A 24,629-nucleotide genomic window follows, 5' to 3' on the forward strand; every position below is an offset into this window, starting at 1 on the left:
GTATCAGTACTTGTGCTGTCTAATGATTAATCGCGATTAATCGTATCCAAAATAAAAGTTTTTGTTTACATAATATATGTGTGTGTACTGTGTATATTTATTATGTATATGTAAATACACACACATGCTTGTATATGTTTAAGAAAAATGTTATCTTCATATTTTAAATATATTTATATATAAGATAAATTATATGAATATAAATATATACATGGTAATATTTTTGAAATATATACGGCGTGTGTGTGTGTGTGTTACTATATACATAATAAATATACGCAGTACACACACACATATTATGTAAACAAAAACGTTTATTATGGATGTGATTAATCACGATTAATCGTTTGACAGCACTAATAAGCACCCATTTAAACTATGTTTGTGGATAAAGTGTAATATTATGAAAATGCTCTCTCTTAAAAATTATATGTAATATATACTACAGTATATTAATGACACAAATTTGCACAAATACAAACTATTTATAAACTCTGACATGAACATAGAAACAAATTTTTTCCATTAATATATTCAGATTTTGTTTTTATTTCTTACTGTTAAAAACTATAAAGGTCAACAGAATAAAACTGTAATTAATCTCAAGATTTTAACCTGTCTTTAGAAAGCAGAATGAAACAGCAATCATATTAAATTCGGTAAGAGTGTTAAAAAATTAAACACTTTATTTCAACTTTTTTTTTTGTCCTTGTTACACATTATACACACTTACTGTAGTAATAACAGTTGATTGTTAATATTTACATGCAGCTAATCCTAAACCAAACCCTAATCCAAAACCTTTTGATGCCAGAGACCCCTAAACATGATTATCCTTTTCCTGAAATATGAAGGCAACTATATACACTACCAGTCAACAGATTTTGAACAGTAAGATTTTTAATGTTTTTAAAGAAGTCTCTTCTGCTCACCAAGCCTTCATTTATTTGATCCAATTTTTTTTCAGTATTCTTTGAGGTGGATCCAAAGATCAGCATCCGAAATAAATAGCTTTTGTAACCTTATACACTATACCATTCAAAAGCTTGGAGTCAGTATAATTGTCTTTTCTTTTTTGGGGGAAAGGAAATGCTAGAAATTAATACTTTTATTTAGCAGGGATGTTTTAAATTGATCAAAAATGATGATAAAGACATTAATAATGTTACAAAAGATTTCTATTTCAGATAAATGCTGTTCTTCTGAACTTTCTATTTATCAAAGAAACCTGAAATTCTACTCATCTGTTTTCAACATAATAATAATAATAATAAATGTTTTTGAGTAGCAAATCAGAATATTAGAATGATTTCTGAAGGGTCATGTGACACTGAAGACTGGAGTAATGATGCTAAAAATTCAGCTCTGAAATCACAGGAAATCTTACTGTTCAAAAACTTTTGACTGGTAGTGTATTTTAATATATAAGTGTCCATTTAAACTAAGTTTGTAAAAAAAAAAGTGAAATATTATTAAAAAAATTACATTTTTTTTTTCTATTAAAATTAAAATATTATCTGAAAAACATTTTTTGATAAATTAATAACTAAAATTTGCACAAACTATTTATGAACTGACACATGAACACAGAAATACATATTTTCTTTCACTGTTAACAAAATAAAACTTTACATGCAATTAAATATTTTAAACCAAACCCTAATCCAAAACCTACTGGATCCGGACCTACACACCAACAATAATTTAATTTAATTTAAAAGTTGTAAATTACGATTTTTTATCTCTGAAAAATTGATGCCAGGTCTACTGGGTTTGCCAGGTTTGAAAAACCCTGGTCTCTAAAAAAGATTTCAGCGATATCTCAGACTAGGCTCAGATTCGCAAAGGTAAGGATTTTGCAAGGCTATTTCTTTCACATAAATCTAAGTTAATGTCCTCCGTGCAAATTTTCTTTTGGGTCTGTGTGTGTGTGGTCCTGGTATTCCCTACATTATGAGTACCAAATGTCCCCACAAGTATAGTAATACTTGTCATTTTTTAACCTTGTGGGGACATTTTTGGGTCTCCATGAGGCAACAAGCATATAAATCATACAAAATGATATATTTTTTGAAAGTCTAAAATAGCAGAAAGTATTGTGAGAGTGGTAGGGTTAGGGAAAGGGGAGAGACAATACAGTTTGCACAGTATAACCATTACGCCTACAGAATGTCCCCTTAAAACATGGAAAGCCAATGTGTGTGTGTGTGTGTTTGTGTGATTATATTACCATCTTTGAAGGTGCCAGAATAAGGATAACATAGCGGACTTCTGCGCAGTTTTCCCCCCAGTTCTGTGGACGATCCAGGCGTGAGATACACACGTGCCGCCTCTGTAGGTTCTTCACATTACAGCTGTCACAAAGAGTTCATAAATCATCATAAATCCTCTTTACGATTTACACAGTGCTTTAATGTACCTGGCACAGGATCAGATTAATTCAATATGTAACAGGAGTACAGCAAACACATTAACAAATCCATTGGTTGAGGTCTAATGGGATTACAGAAAGCTCTTGAACAGGGGTGTCAAAGTAAAATTTCGGTTGTGGGCCGTGTGGCAAAAAGGTACTTCCTGTTATTTTTCAAGCTTATAAAGCTAGAAAAAAGTAATAAAGTGTGCACCTTTAGTTTCAAGCCTGTTACCACCTATTATGAGGTTCATATCAACATATCAACTATGTATGAACAGAAAAGATAAAAGCACTCAATGTACTTGACTTGGTAATTTTATATACAGTCAAATATTACCATAAAGATTTGCCAAAGGAACAAAATTAACCAGTATATGTTTGCACGTCTAATTTACTTGAAATGTGCATTAATACAAGGCCCTATACTCAGACCCTGCCATCAGGGTACTGAATCTGTCCCACTGGTCCAGCTAATACTCATAACCATAAAACGCAGGCAATGTACTAAGGTCACGAGAGACTTTAGAAAAGGAAAATGCTCTGCAGTCTGATCTAAACCATGCTAAAGCTGTCGTGCCATTCTGTAAGCACTTGGTGACCTTGCGGCCTTGCATTAAGCACATTTAAGTGCTCTGTTTTATTTACTATAAATGTAAAGACATAGAGCTGCTGTGGGTCATCCAACACTGCCACTTGTTTCCCTTTCTTGGCCATAAAACTGTCCGCACATAATTCAAAGAAACACAAATCTTCTGCTTACTAGGCTAGTGTGGGCCATTGGTTGAACTTGGCCTTTTTTATTTTATTTACCTCACTGAGGGGCTTTTTCTGACCTCAAAGTAGGTCTGAGGGTCTTCAGTGACTTTTGATTTACGGTCTCTAAAATTATCTCACGTAAATTCTATCTATCACACATTTATCTACAGCAACACACTATTAATACATAAATGAAAATCTAGGAGTGGACAATATTAGCCATTTCCAAATCCTAATTGTAGGGTAGACTTAAATAGTATAATGTGAAAGCACATAAAGCACAAAAAGAAAATATTTCTGCATTGTTGAACGTGTTTTTTATGGGTCACCTGAGTTTGTTCTTTAAAATGCACTGAGTGCACTTGACTACATTGTGTTTCTGGATATAAGCCAAGATATAATGCTGTTCTCCTTCATTTAGTCATAACTCAATGAATCACTGCTGTCATTGTCACTAGAAAATCTGCATAAGTATCCCTTTTACATAAAATTAAGCTTACTTCTTGTTTTATGTAGGCAGCAACAGTTCAACATAGATTGCACCAGGCAAACAGCACTGATGATTGTCAATTTGACACATTCAATAATAAATACAAAGAATAAGAGTAACTTAATTTAAGCATGTATATTGCAGGACTATATTAGCAGCACATATAGCTGCTGGTTAAGACTTGTTAGTTTGTGCAGTGATGTTGGATGCTGCCTGACACTGCTGCAGTTCAGAGGCTGTTGATAAAGTTTTGGCAGCTGTTAAGCAAAGTGTTGAGAAAGAAAATGTGTTGGCGGATCTAGAAAACTCTGAGAGAAAGTACAGTAGATGACTCATCTGAACCTAATCATGACCTGCAGATGTCTGTTAGATAGGGTTTGTTTGGGACCATTTTATTTTCATTAAGGACTTAATAGCAGGTAGTAGATTTTGACAGATGTGAATCAAAACATCAATGTATAATCTGCTCAAATTACAAGAGGATACTTATGTGTGTGTGTGTATATATATATGTGTGTGTGTGTGTGGGCAACGTGATCTCATGAGAATTTGTATGTATTTTATGTAAAATGTGGTTCTAGAAAACATATTTACTTACATTTTCACAGGTACTAAAACACAATACTGACATATTTTTAACACATTTCAGGAAGTATCTCCATATAGTGGACTTCAGTGGTGCTGGTAGGTTTGAACTTCCAAAATGTAGTTTAAATGCATCTTCAAAGGGCTCTAAATGATCCCAGCCAAGGAATAAGGGTCGTATCTAGCAAAACAATCAGTCATTTACATGGAGTAAACATGCGCATTGCAGAGCTAGACAAGACGAGCACTTGAGGTTAAAAAGCATATAAATTTTTATATTGTTTTTTTTTTGTTTTTTTATTGAAAATGACAGAACATTTCATTACCCTGAACATATTTACCCTTCTTCCTCACCTGGGATCATTTAGAGCCCTTTGAAGCTGCATTTAAGTTGCATTTTGGAAGTTCAAACTCACGAGCACCATTGGAGAGAAATCCTTAAATTCCTCAAAAAACATAATTTCTTTACGACTGAAGAAAGAAAGGCATGAACATCTTGGATGACAAGGAGGTGAGTACAATGTCTGTAAATTATTGTTATGGAAGTAAACTTTTCATTTAAGTTGTTTTATCAATAGCATTATGTTTTCAACTGCATTAATAAATTAAGCTTACTCATTTACTGAATACGAAATAACATTTCGCTCTGTGTGATTTCTGCTGCTAACTCATTTCGATGTTAAACAAGACTACACTTTAAGCTCTTAAAATGAATAACATTTCTGCAATCATTTAACCATTACTTATCAGGTAATATTTACTTTGTTTGCCATGGGACACAAAAGGAGTTTTATCAGACAGGATATGCCTGACAACAGAACCATAAAATACACCTAAAAGCAACAAAAGGATCAATTTCCAAAATCCATACAACTGCAAGAAACAGACCTAAATTTAAACCTGTATTCAACGATCATCTCTATCCTGAGCATGGACCGTAAGCAGCAATACCCATCCTGACACGTTTGTTCCAGGTTTAAAAGTTGCCTTCAAGAAACTTTACGACAGTTTTTTATGGCAGGAAAATTGAACACTCATTGGCTCTCGCCTGCTTTGTCACAGATTGCTACATGCCGTGTTTCTGTTGAGGTTTCTGAATGCGAAATGCGTGCCCTCACTGAGTGGATCGGGACAATAATGTGGATAACATTTTAAGCGATTAACAACTTAAATTCTGCTCTGCACTTCATACAAAACTACTGCATTCCACTAGAGAGGACTGTGGCATTTGGATTACTTTTGGTTCTGCTTTTGACATTTTTGTAATAAATAAATTATTGTGATTGCACTTATCTGTCATGTTTTTCTTTATACTGCACAGAAATAGTTATGGTTAGATTTAGAGGTAGGAGTGGGATTAGCGACTATAAAAATATATATTTTTAATGCTATATTGTTACGAAAATGGCCATTTCCCTGCATATTCCGGTCAATTACGTTTTTAATTTTTTTTAAATACGCTTTAAAATGGGTAGGTTTAGGTTTTGGGGTAGGTTAAGGAGTCTAAAAAAATCAAAATCACTTATCAATAAAACGATAAAAATGCATTGACACAAATATCTTAAGTACATAAAATATTCATAAATATTTTATGCTTTTTAGCTATTTTACATAGCCAGTTTTACATTTTAAACGTTAAAATACATCCAAATGGTATTTTTCAACATCAAAAAAAACATACAAAAACGTACATTTTGTGCTTCCAGATGTTACGTACTAATACCTACATATAAACAATGAGACCAGGCTGGTGTGGGATACTTAGAGACAAGAGAGACCGAGCCACCTGACATAAATGTCAAAGTGTTAAAGCTATGGATTCAACAGACAGTTATCTATCGACAAGACACCTTTGTTGTAGCCTACTCTGTGTGCAGGTGTGCTTGTCTGAATGCAACTTCTTAAAATACCTTTGGTATATTTAGGAAGTTTCAAAGATGCTAAGTAGAGGGCTCTCAAGGTCATCAATTATTTTGTTAATATAACATCCCCCATTCAACATAAAAAAGACAAGATTTTTTTTTTTTTAATAACATTGCATATCCATTCCACTACTGCTTCTGTCAATCGTGTATCAAGTCTAAATGAGCCTGCTGTGAGCTTTCCTTTAGGTCAGTAATCCATTATTACAGTTTGATGTCCCAGAAAAAAAAAATCATTAGCATTCAAAATTTCATGAAAGTTTGTTAGTCTAATTTGTTTTTGTGTTGTCTTTCTTTAAAAAAAAACAGTACAAAAAGCATGCTTGTGTATATGTTTGTGAATAGCACCTATGACTACTTTCACTTAATGTAAACAATAATGCAAGCAATACACTGTAAGACACCTAAGTCCAGCGTCAGGAAGGACAGTGGCTTGTCCATGCAGTGGCACACCTTGTGTGTGTAGCCTGTTATATTTGGGGAGTACATAATTCCTTATGTCACTGATTCTTCTGCAGTGATCTGCACTCCTAAAGCTAGACAAACCCCTACAAATATTCAAGAGCAGTGTGGAATGACACCCCATCTACACTGCTTGCTGTGCGATGTGACAAAATAGAACGTACCCATTGTAATCACTGTCAACACTGCAAGTGTGGCAGCGCGGGGTCCACTGCACACTTTCACACAACTGTTTGAGCCCACAGTGTGCTTTTTGCTGGCGCATTGAGATCTGAACTCCTCTGAATGCTCTCATTATAATAAATGAAGCTGTTTTGTTGCATCACTCGCTTGGGGTGTAGAAGAGCTGCAAAAACACTGCTGTCGCAAAACTGCTACTAGCTGAGCTCTATTAATGAGTCTCAAACATGATCTTTATTTTCTTACTCCTCACACACTGAACAGAGCCAATTTTATCTTCCCTGAGAGTTCTCAGCAAACTCTAACTGTATGTTATTACACTACCTTTTTCAAAATGTGGGGTCAGTAAGATAATTAAGAAATTAATAGTTTTATTCAGCAGGGAAGAATCATGATCAGAAATGCATCATCATAATGCATCGTAGTTTTCACAAAGATATAAAGCAACACAGCTGTTAATACCAGCAAGAAATGTTTCTTGAGCAACAAAGCAGCATATTAGAATAACTTCTGAAGGATCATGTGACGCTTGAGTAATGGCTGCAATAATACTTCACAATATTGCTGTTTTAACTGTATTTTTGATCAAATAAAAACAGCCTTGGTGAGCTTCCTTCAAAAACATTGAAAAATCTTACCAACCACAAACTTTAAAACCACTACTACTACTACCATCTGAAGAGATTTACACCCCTGTGAACTTCAAATAGGGCTTGACAGATCCTCAGGCTCATCACATCATGGGCATCACCTATTCACCTTTCTTTCCTCGGGCAGACATGCTACTCATGCGCACAAGTACATCTCGCCATGATAGCAACTTCTTCCCTGAGGCCATCCGCCTTCTTACTGGCCTCAGAAAGTTATTATACTGTACATGCTGAAACTGATCCAGCAGTATTTCATTATCACAATAACTCAAAGCCTACCTGAATTTTAAAGGAGAAGTTTACTTTCAGAACAAAAATTTACAGATAATTTACTCACGCCCTTGTCATCCAAGATGCTCATGTCTTTCTTTCTTCAGTCGTAATGAAATTATGTTTTTTGAGGAAATCATTTCAGGATTTTTCTCCATATAGTGGACTTCTATGGTGTCCCTGAGTTTGAACTTCCATAATGCAGTTTAAATGCAGCTTAAAAGGGCTGTAAATGATCCCAGCTAAGGAAGAAGGGTCTTATCTAGCAAAACAATCAGTTATTTTCAAAAAAAAAAATCACAATTTATATACTTTTTAACCTTAAACATTTGTCTTGTCTAGCTCTGCATGAACTCTGTGTATTCTAGTTCGTGACAGGGTAGGTTAAAAAACTCCCATCTCATTTTCTCATTTCAAGTCAAAACCATCCTACATTCCTTTTTTTATAAAGGCCGTCTGATTTTCTTTGCATGTTCACTTAAACACTGGGTCGGTACTTCTGCAGCGATGTAGGATGATTTTGAAGTTGGAGGAAAAAATGAAAAGGGAGTTTTTTGACCTACCCTAACTGTCTTGAACCGGAATACACAGAGTTCACGCAGAGCTACACAAGACGAGCATTTGAGGTTAAAAAGTATATAAATTGTCATTTATTTTAAAAATAACTGACAGTTTTGCTAGATAAGACCCTTCTTTCTTGACTGGGATTGTTTAGAGCCCTTTGAAGCTGCATTTAAACTGCATTTTGGATGTTCAAACACACGGGCACCATAGAAGTCTACTATACGGAGAGAAATCCCGAAATGTTGTTCTCAAAAAACATAACTTCTTTATGACTGAAGAAAGAAAGACATGAACATCTTGGATGACAAGTGGTGTGTAAATTATCTGTACATTTTTGTTCTGGAAGTGAACTAATCCTTAAAGTTGACTGTTTTTATAAGGTTTTATTATGCCCCTGGTCAGAAACGTGAATTTTTGTTTTTATGAGAAGGCAGGAGGACAAGACAGGGCACATGTCCACTTGACTAACTCCTTACAGACAGCTGACAACGCATCAGCACTACCAAGACATCTTAACCCAAGAGAAGCAATAAATGACTTTTAATTGATGATTCAAGGACTCCCTGGCATAGACCTGCAGTGATAAAGTAATACTGGCAAAAGCTTCTGCTTTCATAATGCATGTTTTGACCCGGCTCACCCCTGAATGGGCCTTCCTTTACCGAATCTCTCAGACTGATTGCTTTTTCTGCCATTTTTTTCAGAGAAACTGTGAAGTCTGGTACCCTGTTTTGTACTGAGGTGTCCTATGTCTAACACAGTCATCTGAGGTTGCACTCTTGCCACAGATATGTCTTCTGAGCATTCTGTACATTGACCTCAGAATATTTCATTTATCTTGATTTTTTTTTTCTTTTTCTGGACAGCATTCACTAGGAGAAACCATTCAAGCATCCCTAAAATCTCACTGGCTATCTGCTGAGGTTACACTGGACATCTAGTTCCAGTTATTTTTTGCTAAAGAGAATAAAGAGTTTGTCATTTGAATTAGAACAGAAGGTCATTACTTTAATTTCATACATATAACAACTGGACACCAACGGACTGAAGGTCCAAACTGCAGTTTCAATGCAGCTTCAAAGGACTCTACACGATCCCAGCCAAGGAATAAGGGTCTTATCTAGTGAAACGACCAGTCATTTTCTAAAAAAAGTTAAACATTTATAAACTTTTTAACCAAAAATGCTCATTTTGCACTAGCTCGACTTCACGCATTACATAATCATGTTGGAAAGGTCACGCGTGATGTAAGTGGAAGTACAGTCATAGCATTTACAAAGCGAACATGCAAAGAAGTTTAAACACCCTTTACAAATAAGGTAAAAACAATGTCGGCCTTTTTTTAAGATGGAGGAAAAATGGGATTTTTCATAAGACACTTATTCCTTGGCTGTAATCGTGTAGCCCTTTGAAGCTGCGTAGAAACTACAAATTAGACCTTCAACCCAGTTGATTCTCACTGAAGTCCATTATAAGGAAAAAACTCCTGGAATGTTTTCTCAAAAATCTTAATTTCTTTTCGACTAAAGAAAGAAAGACATGAAAGACATGAGTGTGCGCGAGATCCCATCTTCACTAACTTTAAGTTAATCAACAACGAAATGGGACTCCCAGGAAAAACGGGACGTCTGGTCACCCTATCCCTAACACTTCAGGTGCTGAGGCCATTGTTTCAGATCGCTAGTTCGGATTTTGGTAGCCTATCCGTCCACTGTGGCTGCCAAACTGAGACTATATGCAATCGCCCCTTGTCCAATTGCAATCCAATGACAGGCACGCACTTTTTGAAATACGACAGTTAGACTATAGGTATGTCTGGTAGTCCTAAAAGAACATTCTAGTGCCGCCTCGTCTCGTTAACGAAGACGCTGCATAAATTTAGTCATAGTTTTTATCGTCAGACATTAGTTTTAGCTTGTCAACGTCTTGTCTTAGTCACAGAAAAAAAAATGTCCGTTTACGAATATTTTTCTGGGATCAAGTATTTTCGTTTACGAATATTTTTCGTCATCGTCTTCGTTGACGAAAATAACTCTGTTTTGCCCCACCCTACCTTTTTGAACCGAAGTACACAGACGAAGAACTTTCCCACGTGACTTTCCAAGTCGCAGATGCGCATTGCAGAGCTAGTGCAAGATGAGCATTTGTGGTTAAAAAGTACATACATTTTCTTTTTTTTTTTTTTTTTTTTTTTAGAAAATAACCAATCGTTTCACTAGATAAGACCCTTATTTCTCTGCTGGGATCAAGTAGAGCCCTTTGAAGCTGCACTGAAACTACAAGTCAAACCTTCAACCCGTTGACTCCCACTAAAGTCCATTATAAGGAGAAAAATCCTAAAATGTTTTCCTCAAAAACCTTTGTTTGCGACTGAAGAAAGAAAGACATGAACATCTTGAATGACATTGGGGTGAGTAAATTATCAAGAAATTTTAATTCAGGAGTGAACTAATCCTGTAATGTAACATGATAAATGTATTTGCTGGTATTTTAATCAATGTAATGCATCCTTGCTGAATAAAAGTATCAATTTCTTTTAAAAAATCTTACTGACCCTAGACTTTTCAACTGTACTGTATATTTTTTTCATTTAATACACAAGTTAAATTGGCAGTCCTAATTTGTGGGATTTCTTCAGACACCCCTGTTCTAAAACCACTAAAAGTTCAGCATTACAGGTAAGACAGATCCAGGTAACTCACAGGATGCAAAGCCAGGACTGCTGGTACTGGATCCCTGTGGCTGTGGCCGTCACACACTGCAGCGTCTCTGACAATAGATGCACTGTGAGGAGAGAAGGCAAGGGGTCAGTCGTGAGCGGCCATGCAATACAGACAATGGATGACCATGCATGAAGAAAGAAACTAAACAATCAATTCAAGTTAACTACAATCTGGATGCCACTTCAAAAGTACTGCACATCAAGTGCAAATTGGGTATGAAGAACAGTACTTATGAGAAGTAGACTGCTCATAAGTTTGACACCAAGATTAAGTCAACCGACTTCACTGTACATGGGGACACACACAAAAAACAAACAAGAGGATGTGAATTGATGGAAGGGCCAGTAATTAAATCAAAGTCCGCTCATCTCCATGAAAAGGCTAATGCATATCAAGGTAGAACAGAAGCAGAAGCTCACCAGAGGACAATACACATCACAGCAGCCAGCATGAGTGACAATGAAGACCTTTCCAAGAACACCACCAAATGTTTAATTCAAATTAATCAATCAGTGTGTGTGTGTGCCCTCTATCTTGTGTAGGTGTGAGCTGTCCAGCATATTAACACCAAGCAGTGTGAAAGCACGTATGTGTGTTTGTGTGTGTATGTGCATATACGTCCTCTGTCCGGCAAAGGTGACAGATGTGAGTTGTTCAGCATGACTAGCAAAAACAATATATGTATGTGAATGTGTGTGTGTGTGTGCATATGTGTGTGTGCTGTTTAGCAGGCAGGATGGATGTCTTTGGCACACAGTCACACTGTCTCATCAATAAGACATCACACACTCACACCGTGGACAGATGGGTATCACCATGACAACACACTCAGCACCATCGAGAAATAGACAGGAAGAGAGAAAGAATGAGAAGGAGGGGAAAAGAGAGGGAAACGTATCAATGGAGCAATACAGGGCAATATGAAGACCGTTGAATTGGCAGGAGGACAAACAGCTGAGATAATTGTGTACTTGGTGTGTTCATGAAGGAAAAAGCAGACCAGCTTTTTCCACAGTACTTTTCATTTTCAATGCAGGGCCATAAAAGCATGTACACTAAGGCAACCATGCACACCTTCACAAACACTACAGATGGATGATATATTGAATATTTACAATACTGTATATTAAATTGTATAGTGGTTTGCTGCTGATGAAAACGGATGTTAAAATGTTTTTTGGCCATTACGTTTGTAGGCCAGTTTCACGCTTACTCATTGTGTCACAACTTGTATGTTCATATGTGAGTAGGTTGATAAGATATTTTAATACTGTCTCTGATTCAAACCTCTGTAGCAAAAAAGCAGCTAGAATTGGGAAGTGTGATTCATTTCCATTACTCAGTTCAAAAATGGTAGTTTAAATTTTGATTCAACAAGGGTTATTATAGGGTCTGATTCAACAGGGTTATTATAGTTAACCATAAAAAAAAACATAAAAAATCTAATTTGAAATAAAATGAACGTTAAATGAAATAAAATAAAATATAAAATAATTACTTTATTTCACTCAGTTGCCAAAGCAACATTTCTCGTTTTCATTTATTTTAACTTGAGATACTAAAATAATTGATGATGCACTAAAACTGAAATAAAAATTTAATATATAGACATATAAAAAAACACAATTATATAGTTCAGTGATAGTATAACAGCATAACTAATAAATAATGATAATGACTAAAATAATACCGTCAACAATTTGTGAAAAATATTAACAGATGTCCCTGCGTGGCACTTTACTTGCTTATTTCATAGGCTCAGATTCCTTAATTTAATCTTTATTTTACTATGATTTTAATCATATTTATTATGATTATATATATATATTTTTTATTATTATTTGCAATTAATCGCGATTAATCCCACAATGCGGAAACAACATAAAAACAGTATATTTTTGATATTTGTTAAATATTTCTTATGACTGAAGTTGAGTATAACTAATACCAATATCAATGTCTCCAGGAAACAATGTCTCCAGGAAATTGCCCTTTTTTCCCTAATATTAAACCATTGACTATAGCCATTCAGCATTACAGTATAACTGAGAGCTATCAATTTTAAAAATTTTTAAGACTTTAAAAAAAAACAACGTCTAATCTAAGTGAACTTTAAACAATCTTCACATAAACCAGCAAATAAGAAATATACAGAAATTAAATTTGCATACGGTGATTACCGGGGTTCAAGCGCCTTAAGGCATTTAACCATATTTGAAAAAAGTCTGTAACCACCTAAATCAATGATTTAAAAAAGCATTTTTGCCAAATCCAGGTAATTTACCATAGAAATATTATGTTTTTTCAGTGTTTCTGTTCTAGCGTCAGCTGTGGTCCGATCTCCTTAAAAATTGCACGCTTGTTTAGAATCACCTGTTGCATGTGCTCAGCAGGTTTTGTGAAGTTTTGAGTTTTACTTTAGGCTTTATAGGATTTTGGGTAAGTTTGGATAGGACCCTTTTCTAAACAAACCCTTTATAGCTTCCCAAATGGTAAATTTCAACATTTTTTTGAAAATTAAAGAGTCCAGAAAATTGCACTGCAGTGTTTTTTTCCAGACTGAGTGAAAAACCTAAGACCAGTTCACAAGTAGGTTTACAGAAATAGGTTTTTTTATCAGTCGATCTTTTTAATCATTTAACAAACAATCTGACTGGCAGCAGTGGTTCTAGAGGCAAAGGTATCTCATTCCATTCAGGAGTTATAGGCATTTTACTTTTTGGCGTCCCTTTGCGATGGTGAGTCGAAAGTCAAATTTTTTTGTATTATTATTGGTATTCATTTTCCAGAGAATCTTTCTACACTGATTTGGCTCTGATCGGGCGAAAACCTAGGACTAGTTTGCAGTAGAAAGTAGATCTTTCAAAAAATCCAAAATACCTGACAATTTCACCAGGCTCACGGTCGAATCTGAGGCATGTGTTTTGTCCTCTGTGAGCCGAGTATTCCAATGACATAAGACACTTGAGCCTGCAACTGACAGTTTAGGAGGGATTTTATACTTTTAATTGCTGTAGTGCGAGCCTTGGTTGTAGGCGGTGTAAGAACTACCATCCCTCCACGTTTTAAGTCTCTACGTGGAGATTGTTGATCCTTGGACATTATAACAATTACAATGTGGTTTCAGAGCTACACGCTTAAACTCCTAAATATAGATGAATCCTTAAAGCTACAAAAGTTATTTATATCCTCTTTTTTCTTTTGTTCTTTGATTAACAGACATCATAGCAGCTGGGTTATTATGTTTTTTGGCTGCTATTACTTTAAAAGATGCTGCTGCAGAACGTGATGTGGATCCTACACGCATGCTGGTAGTTTGATTCGTGCTTTAATATAAAATGACACACACTACAGCGTGTGCCGCCACATTTGTGTGCAACTGAAGCACGTGTGCTACGAGCATAGTATAACGACTGCCAGGTAAGACTGTTCTCAACTAAAGATTTTTCTGGTCGATTAGTAGTCGTTCATATTAGGCATTAGTTGACTATTAATTGCACGTTTATTAATAAACCATATAAATCATAATAATGAGCCTTTAATTGCCTACTTAGCACTCAAGCACACACAAAAAAAGCTTACCACGGTGCACTGGCATACATAATAACTATGAATGTGTCAGGGGAAAAACAGCAAGGAGACTGCATTAACGTTTTAATATTTTATTGATTAACTAGTGCTTTCTTTGTTTTCGGCTACATGAAGCTGGCAACACTGACTAGGCATCTCTGCAGTAGTGGATGCGCCAGTATGCATGTTTCAAACAGACTGCATAATCGTGGAGAATATTTGTTTTCTATTTAAGGCGCTTTCTAGAAAGCGCATTCTGTTTGCATTCATTATTTTACAAAAGCGCAATATTTTGTTGTTATTGTGAGTGCGCACAAATACACGTAAATGAAAGTCTTTACAGATTCAAAAGATGTATTACTTTTATCTGTATCAGAAAAAATGACAGAATATTTTTAAGAACAAGTGACCACACCAGCACCTCCATGTGTCATGCAGTGAGCGCACTACTATGTAGGTTCCACACTCCACAACACTTCAATAGTGCACATTTTTCTAGGTTAACATTAGATTGAGCAGCCATGTGAAGTTGCAACTATTTATATATTTCAGATGAAAAGCCGCATTTGAATGAGAGGCGAGCCCGATGTACTATATTACCATATAGACCAGCCATTAACTATCTGCGACTAAGCGTCTAATAAAATTTGGGTCGTCCAAGCCTCTTCTCGTCAACTAATGGTTAGTTTGTTTTAAATTTGTTTTATCTGACATATGGCCTGACAACAGCTCATCTGACCGCAGTTTACTGCTGTTCTACTGAAGCTTTGAGCACTGAAATCACTGAAAAGTCTCAAATTTGATGTAATCGTAAAGACGTTCTGTGACTATATATACGCAATTCTTGTCAAGAAAAAAAAAGATAAACAGCAGTTGTGAAGGGGGTGGCCAACCCTAGCCCCGTCCCTGTAATAAAATATTTTTTACACCGTTAAACTGAAACAATTAGACACCCGTGTTAACGTGCTAATTTTGACAGCACTATTAAATATGCTTATTTTTGGGTGATTTAGTTAGTAACACTATTTTCAAATAGTTTTTAGCTATTTAAAGAAAGTATAGATATATTGCATACTAAAAAATACCCAGATATCATGTTTTCAGCCATATCGTCCAGCACTAAAATACACGCATTAACATTCAGGCAATCATCTAGGCCAACCCCACCTCACCCCTTCTGATAACTGCCAGAGGCCTGGACATCAGGATGGAATGAGATGCTTTTATTCACACACACTAAAGAGTTTTCCTCAAGATTTTAAAAAGTCTGTTTCACTCCTTGTGTGTGTGTGTGTGTGTGTGCTGCATAAATATTAAGCCGAAAAAGACATCAGAATGACAGTGGACTTTTTCAATCACAACAGCGGAATCCATGCAAAGCCAATCAGCCAAACACCAATGAGCCAGGAATGAGAGAGAGGAAGAGAGAGAGAGAGGCGATGATACAGCCCAATCTAAAGCACCACCACGGGGAAGGGAATCACTCAGCATTCACCACCGACTCTTTTAAAACAACACCGAATCTTGTCATTTCAGATGTGTGGATACTGATTTCAAATTGGATTGTGTCACTGCATCAACTATGAAATGCAGCAAATTGATGAATCTGAATAAGAAAACAGAGACTCGCGTGTCTGTCGGACTAATGGTACGTGTCAATCACATCCGAAAACATCAGCACTCAGGGAGAAAACACACATGAATTGTGGGTAATATCCCACGTCTGATCATATCGTTCTTACCGTTGTCATAGAAAATGAAATTCGCCGACCTGTCTGTGCGAGAGAATTGGAGACACACAGACGCACACGTGCAGGCGCACACAATCACACGAACACACGCACACTGAGTTCAGTTTGGAAAGGAAAGGGTTAAAGTTAGGTTGAGCACAGAAACACATGTTGTGAACCCTAAAAGCAAGCAGAAAGAGTGAAACGTCTCTCAGACACTAATTCAGATAACCCACCACCCACACAGACACACCAAACCTCCCTCTCTCACTAATTGGGGCTGGGTTGTCAGGCAGATGCTCAGGTCTCTTTACTCAGATGAAATATGATTTTTCTCCATCTTTCATTGTGCTTCCATCTTAGCTGAATGAGATCTTTATTCGCATTTCGTTCTAATTTGATCTTCAGACTGATAGACTTTGGGTCGCGTGCGTGCGCGCGCGGGCGTCTGCGCGTTAAAGACCTGTCACGCGCACATACAATCAATGCGCTCACAATTAGATCCCATTCATGGATTCTCAAGCGAATGATCATACATTATCATATTCATGACATTCACATTTCATAATCCAATCACACATCAGTTCATTTGCATGTTCCCAGGCTCATATCATTAATATGATTCTCGCTCACATGTGAGCTATGTATCCTAGCAACAGAGACAAGAGGGAATGTATCATCCCTGGACTTGAAAAAAAAAAAAAATCAACTAACGATAATTCACATCTCACCATTCACATAATCTGACAGCATCCGGGCACAGATTAGGTGCAGTATTAGACCAGACCGGAGTGACGGTACAGTAAAGTCCACGACTGAGCTTAATTGCTGCCCAGGATAGCCAATGATATTCTGTGTGTATTCAGTGTGAATTTGGCATCGATGATAAGAGCACAGAGATTACTGGTGAGCCGAAACGGTCAATACGATCCAGAAAAAACGAGCTGCCAGCTTGTGAAAATCTCAGAAGGAAATGACACATTCATACAGCCTGATAGATTTACATGCCGTGTGATTATATACGTTGTGCTGTCATGAATATTTCATTTATTGTAGTGAATTTTGATTCGGGAAATCGTTTGGAAAAACTCCATTGAATCATCAGGATGGAAACTATCTGAGCATATGAGACATTCAATTATGACATATAATAGGACTACCAGTGTATCTCAATAAAATGTTCCCTTTACCCTTGTGTCTTGTAAGAGTTTTTGGCAGGACGTCCTAATTAGGGGCTTAATTTCAGTTGACTGTAAATGTAGGGTTTTAATCACATAAATCAGGAGATGAGGCATTTGGTTTGCCAAATACGCTGTCACTATATAGTCACCTTAATCGTTTAAAAAATTAGTATGAACTGAAATATCTGTTTCTAATGTGAATCTCTGGTGGTGCGGCATCACCTCTAGCTGAGAGTATGCCAGAAGTTCAAGGGAGAGAAGGAGTTAGTGATACAGAGCAAGGCTGAGCAGGGATGTCTAAATTACGTCACTTGGGGAGCATTTTTAGAAAATGCTGGGTGATCCAAGGGGCCACTGAATAAAATGACCCAGTAGATAGCTGCTGTAACGTGCACTAACCAACACTTTCTTGCTTCATAACAATTTAGTCAATGCAAATTAAAATTAAATATTTTTTTAATTAAAAATGAACTAATTAAATTAAAAAATACATTTAAAAAGTGTAAGCACATAAATTTTACACACAAAAAACACTGATAAAATTAATAAATGTTGTGTCAAGTCTGGGGCCTTGTTCACACTAATACATTTTTGTTTGAAAACACATCGTTTTGTCTCCATTTTGGCCTGCGGTTCACACCGAGAGCTTTTTAAAAACATTTAAAAGTGTACTACCAGTCAAAAGTTTTTGAACGTTAAGATTTTTAATGGTTTTTAAAGATGTCTCCTCTGTTTACCAAGCCTGCATTTATTTGATTTAAAGTATAGCAAAAACAGTACAATTCTGAAATATTTTTACTATTTAAAATAACTGTTTTCTACTTTTCTATATATTGTAATTCCTGTGATTTCAAAGCTGAACTTATAGCATCATTACTCCAGTCACATGATCCTTCAGAAATCATTCTAATATTCTGATCTGCTGTGCAAAAAAACAAAAAAAAACACAAACATGTATTCATATTATGTTGAAAACAGCCTAATAGAATTTTTTCAGGTTTATATGAAGAACAGAAAGTTCAGAAGAACAGCATTTATCTGAAATATTTTGTAACATTATAAATGTCTATATCATCACTTTTGATCAATTTAAAGCAGCCTTGCTAAATGAAAGTATTAATTTCTATAATTTCTTTCCAAAACAAACAACAAAAAAAATCATATATTTATGGTATATGTATAATGTTAAAAAACCTTTTTATTTCAGATAAATTCTCTTCATCAAAGAATACTGAAAAAAATTTACTCAGCTGTTTTAAATATTGATAATAATAATAAATGTTTTTTGAACAGCAAACCAGCATATTGGAATGATTTATGAATGATCACGTGACACTGAAGAGTGGAGTAATGATGCTGAAAATTCAGCTTTGATCCCAGGAATAAATTACATTCTAAAACATATTCAAACAGAAAGCAGACATTTAAAATCATAAAAATATTTCACAATATTACTGCTTTTGCTGTATTTTGGATCAAATAAATGCAGGCTTTGTGAGCAGAAGAGATTTATTTAAAAACATTAAAAATCTTTGACTGGTCGTATAGTTAACTTAGAAAATCCTGAAAACTGAGACTTTTGAAAATGATGGCACATGTTTATTCATATGACGCTTATTGTGCCAATACATATCTGTACATACTGTGCTTATATGTTATATGCTTTTCACTTGCACACTGCTGCTACAGATAAGTTAATTTGTACACACTTCATATTATAGTCCAGTAAAGATGACAGAATTTACTCACAATTGCTGACCTGCAGCAAAACATGAAGGCAGATGTGGCAGATATTGAGAAAATGGCCTTTAAAGTTGTCCAAATGAAGTTCACAGCAATGCATATTACTAATCAAAAATTAAGTTATGATCTATTTATGGTAGAAAATTTACAAAATATCTTCATGGAACATCTTTACTTAATATCCTAATGATTTTTGGCATAAAAGAAAAATTTATAAATTTTACCCATCCAATGTATTTTTGGCTATTGCTACAAATATACTCATGCAACATAAGACTGGTTTTGTTGTCAAGGGTCACAAATGTCTGCGTCAGCTTCAAATGGCGTCTTCGACAATAGTATTCGATAAAAATGACTTGCATTCAGATTCTGACATCCAAAGGCACATTACATTTTTTCTCTTACTTTATGGATTTTACCATAGTATTTTACCCGTTTCCCTCCACTTGTGCCAGTGTTTTTCTGCCACCACTATGTACACGCAGCTGCAAGTGACGCAACTGTGACGTTTACTCCAAATGGGTCTTTTAGGTTTTACACATGCGCAATAAGTCGAATGTAGAAAAGAGAAATTTTTGCAAAATACTTGAAAATGCTAGGGTGGATGGAGAGCGTTTTGAAATGAAAACGTTGTTATCAAATGTATCTGGATTAATGTAGATGCAGCCTGGAATATACTACATGAGTTTTAAAATCTAAAAAAAGGCTTTAAAAAGTAGGCATCATACATTTTCCTACTTTGTAAATGGTTACAGAGAAAAAACTGGGCATCACACAAAATCAGACTTTTCAAGTTCCGAACACAAGAAATTCATGGAAAAACATTCACTTCCTTGCTAGAATCACCTCAAAACATCGAACATCTTTGACATCCTCCAACTGCATGAATTCATAGTCTGAAGCTACAAAATCTGAGTCTGTGCCCATCATACACTATTGAGATTTTCTGTGAAATATGTCAACTCCGAATGACCAAAATATGCAGACTTTCTGCAAACCGCACCAAAAAAATTGTACAAAAGTCATGTAGTGTATTCCAGTCTTCACTCAACTACTAAAATTCTAATAAGAATTCTAATTGCATTCTTTCATTGATTCTTGTAACTTAACGATTGACTCTTTTCAAATATTGTATGTACTCAGTCTTGAATTGTACATTTTGTACTTATTTATATTTCGTATTTATTGTATTTTTCTTTTAGCTGCTCCTGCCTTGAAGGTCTTTCAAATCTCAACTTAACTTTTGTTGTGATTCATCTATACTTTCTTTGACTTCATCACTGTCATAAAGGCTTGTGTGTCCTCTGGGAAGATTTGACAATTCCAGTGAGTCTAATGTGTGAATGACTGGACAGAAGAGTGTTATTATCACCTGACTTCCCTTTATGGGGTCATTCAGAGCAAGTCCTCTCTCTGACACATCCTAGAGTGTGTTTCAAAGCTATGGGGTCAGCAGGGATGGAAATGGACTTAATTATTGTTGAAACTCTTTTTTTATCCTGTCTCTGCACAGTTCCTTCTGTTACTAATTCTTCTGTCCCTTTTTTATGTAAAAACTGTATTATAATTCATAAAGCATTCTAAATTAAAATAACATTGACTAACGTCAAACTGCTGTGCTTATATCCTTTGAGGTGTCAGTCAAATCAGCTCTCTGAGGTATTGAGCAACCTTTCATAAGCTTTTCATGAAATAACACACAAATAGAAACAAACACACTCACCACTGACTTCCTGTGACCCTGCGTCTGTGAAAAGAGAGCTCATGATCTCCTCGAAGTTGCAGCTGGGCTCAGCGGTGTGAGGGTCCTGTGAGACGTGGCGGAGCATTGTCTTTAACACGTCGTCTAGAGAGGCCTCGTCCTCGTGCAGCAGAATACTGGCCCTCTCTAGAAACCCGTCCAGATCCCTGTGAGCTCGCACTTCTTCCTCGAAGTTCATCAGCTTCACGTACTAAGAGAATGCACAGAGGTACATGTAAGCAATGCTAAAAAAAAAATATCTACAAAGTAAATAACATATATACAAACTTCATATTCATATATTAAAAGGATAGTTCACCCAAAAATGAAAATTCTGTCCTTTATTACTTACCCTCATGTTGTTTCAAACCTGTAAGACCTTCGTTCATCTTCAGAACACAAAGATATTTTGGATTAAATCTGAGAGCTTTCTTACTCTGCATAGACAGCAACGCAAATCCCATGTTCAAGGCCCAGAAAGGTGGTAAGAACATTGTTAAAATAGTCCATGTGACATCAGTGGTTCAACCTTAATTTTATGAAGCAAAGACAATACTTTTTGTGTGCAAAAAATCAAAAGTAACAATTTTATTCAATAATCTCTGCTCTTCTGTGTCAGTTTTTTACAAACTGACACGCTTTACATAAAATAATTTTCGTAAAGATGTCTGAAGATTTTGACAGGATGACCTGCAATTTTTGCCCAGCCTTATTTATTTGAACCAGAACATACAGACAATGAACTCAGGCTGATGATACATAGGCCAACTTTTTGAGCAATGTTGCCAGGCAACTTTTTGGCAGTGTTGCCAAATAATGTTGCTTAGGCACTTTCCCATTGAGGAGTTTAGTTGCCCATTGACAGCACTATTGCCCAGCAACATGTGGTTGTTTTTGTTTGCGCACAGAAAGTATTCTCGTAGCTACATAAAATTATGGTTGAACCACTGATGTCACATAGACTTTTTTAACAATGTCCTTACTACCTTTCTCGGTCTTCAACGTGTCAGTTGTGTTGCAAAAATATCTTAATTTGTGTTCCAAAAATGAAACGAAGGTCGAGTAATTAATGACAGAATTTTCATTTTTGGGTGAACTATCCCTTTAATAGTGGACAAGTGTTTTTAAAAGTATTTATATTTACGGTTGAGATCATAATTTTTATTATTTTACCAAAATAAGAGGGATCATACAAAATGCATGTTATCTGTAACGAAGCGGAGATGAGACGAGGATCTATGTGCAAGAGTTTATTGTACATCCAAAGAAAACAACAAATTATCCAGAACGGGGAACCCTTAGAATCCAGGCAAGAACAGGGAGCAACCATCACAGACATTAAACAACTGACAAAATACAGGGGAAAGACAAGGACTATTTATACACAGGGTGAGGTAATGATCTAATTGGTAACCGGGGTAACTGATGAGGGAGTGGGTGTGGTTCAATGAAGATCCATGGCAACAAACAAGGGAACAGAGGTACAGGGAAGCAGGGAACAATAAGACACAAAAACTACAAAATAAAAGTCCTTAAACACGAATACAGAAGACAAAGACCAGGCACATGACATAACCCCCCCTCAAAAGAGTGGCTTCCAGACGCTCCAAACAGAAATACCAGTCCAGGAAGGGGGAGGAGCTCAGGCAGAACTGGGGAAGGGATGGAGGGCCAGGTCCATGTAAGGGGAGATAAACAAGGGACTGAAGCAGAGCAAGAGGCCAGGGTGGAGTCGGCCAGATGGGAGGAGCTGAGGACCACCAGATCATGAGAGAAGACCTCCACGGCGGAGCAGGCGGTACCCAGCAGGGCGGAGCAGGAGGCTCAGGAGCCCTCCAGGGCGGAGCCGGAGGCAGAGCAGGTGGCACTAGAGCCCTCCAGGGTGGAGCCGGAGGCAGAGCAGGCGGCGCTAGAGCCCTCCAGGGCGGAGCCGGAGGCAGAACAGGTGGCACTAGAGCCCTCCAGGGCGGAGCCGGAGGCAGAACAGACGGCGCTACAGCCCTCCAGGTCGGAGCCGGAGGCAGAGCAACCCTCCGGGGCGGAACAGGAGGCGGAGCAGCCCTCCGGGGCGGAACAGGAGGCGGAGCAGCCCTCCGGGGCGGAACAGGAGGCGGAGCAGCCCTCCGGGGCGGAACAGGAGGCGGAGCAGCCCTCCGGGGCGGAACAGGAGGCGGAGCAGCCCTCCGGGGCGGAACAGGAGGCTGCGTCATCGACTGGGACCTGGGGAGAACAGTGACAGAGGATGTAGACAGGGAAAAGGGAGAAGCAGAGAGTTTGGTGGTTAACGCCCCCTCCGTAAGAGGTTCTACGGCTGGCGCCGACACCTCTGGAGGCATTGGCGCAGCTTCTCCGACGGGGAAGGCCTCTGGAGCAGACTTGAGACCAGACGGGGCCTCTGGGGCAGACTTGAGACCAGACGAGAGCTCTGGTGCAGGCTTGTGATCAGACGAGAGCTCAGAGGCTGACCTGTGAACAGGCGTGACCTCAGGAGCACAGTGTGTAGCCCACACACACCACATGGCCACTGCCATTAAGGGAAGAGCAGCAGCGATAACGTCACTTGGCTTGTGAAGATCTGCTGTAACGTGGCTTGACTCGGGAACAACATGGCTTGACTCGGGAACAACATGGCTTGACTCGGGAACAACATGGCTTGACTCGGGAACAACATTGACTTGGCTTGACTCGTGGGGAACAGCTGCTGTAGCTTGACTCGGCCCTGTAGCTTGACTTGAATCAGGGGTAGCTGCCGCAACAAGAGGGAGCGCCATCTTAGCTGTCCGTACAGCCATTAGGGGTGAGTCCAACACGTGGGTCATCATGTGGCGTGACTTGGAGACAGCGACCATCTTGTGGACTGGCTTTGGCGTGGCGGCCATCTTTGCGACAGGCTCTGGCGTGGCGGCCATCTTTGCGACAGGCTCTGGCGTGGCGGCCATCTTTGCGACAGGCTCTGGCGTGGCGGCCATCTTTGCGACAGGCTCTGGCGTGGCGGCCATCTTTGCGACAGGCTCTGGCGTGGCGGCCATCTTTGCGACAGGCTCTGGCGTGGCGGCCATCTTTGCGACAGGCTCTGGCGTGGCGGCCATCTTTGCGACTGGCTCTGGCGTGGCGGCCATCTTTGCGACTGGCTCTGGCGTGGCGGCCATCTTTGCGACTGGCTCTGGCGTGGCGGCCATCTTTGCGACTGGCTCTGGCGTGGCGGCCATCTTTGCGACAGGCTCTGACGTGGCGGCCATCTTTGCGACTGGCTCTGGCGTGGCGGCCATCTTGTGCAGTGGGTCTGGGCTGGCGGCCATCTTGCAAGGAGACTCAGGAGTGGCGACCATGCTGTGAATTACCCTCTCTACTTCCTTAACAGAAAAAGGGGATTCACAGAACAGCAAAACAAAGTCTATATACTGTGACAGGGTCCAGCTGGGGTCCTCATCCGGTAAGTTTAAACTAACCTCTGGATCGAGTCCACTCCAGAAACAGTCCTTTATTTTGGTGTCATCTCCAGGCACTAGCTGGCTGTAATAAAGGAACTCCTCCACATAATATTCGATCGGTCGGCCGTTTTGAAAAATTGAGCAAAGAGTGCTCAGAGGGTCGCGATAAACTCCTGCTAGATCCATAGTTGGTCAGTTGTTCTGTAACGAAGCGGAGA

At 37.9% G+C, this 24,629-nt stretch overlaps 1 protein-coding gene across 7 annotated transcripts in view; it reads right to left on the bottom strand.

Moving 5' to 3' along the window:
* Positions 1 to 24,629, bottom strand: part of slc4a11 (solute carrier family 4 member 11) — a 98,704-nt gene that overhangs the window by 28,751 nt on the left and 45,324 nt on the right. For 5 of the 7 annotated variants that reach the window (XM_051126491.1, XM_051126495.1, XM_051126492.1 and 2 more), the window contains exons 5-8: positions 20,963 to 21,191; positions 16,328 to 16,360; positions 10,995 to 11,076; positions 2,231 to 2,354 (exon numbers count right to left, since the gene is read on the bottom strand). In XM_051126491.1, the coding sequence (XP_050982448.1) occupies positions 2,231 to 2,354; positions 10,995 to 11,076; positions 16,328 to 16,360; positions 20,963 to 21,191 (468 nt within the window). The remainder of the gene's footprint in view (positions 1 to 2,230; positions 2,355 to 10,994; positions 11,077 to 16,327; positions 16,361 to 20,962; positions 21,192 to 24,629) is intronic. The other 2 variants (XM_051126498.1, XM_051126493.1) reach the window with 1 other exon arrangement.

This window comes from Labeo rohita, chromosome 13 (assembly GCF_022985175.1).
Source record: "Labeo rohita strain BAU-BD-2019 chromosome 13, IGBB_LRoh.1.0, whole genome shotgun sequence".
NCBI classification, from domain to species: Eukaryota; Metazoa; Chordata; class Actinopteri; order Cypriniformes; family Cyprinidae; genus Labeo; species Labeo rohita.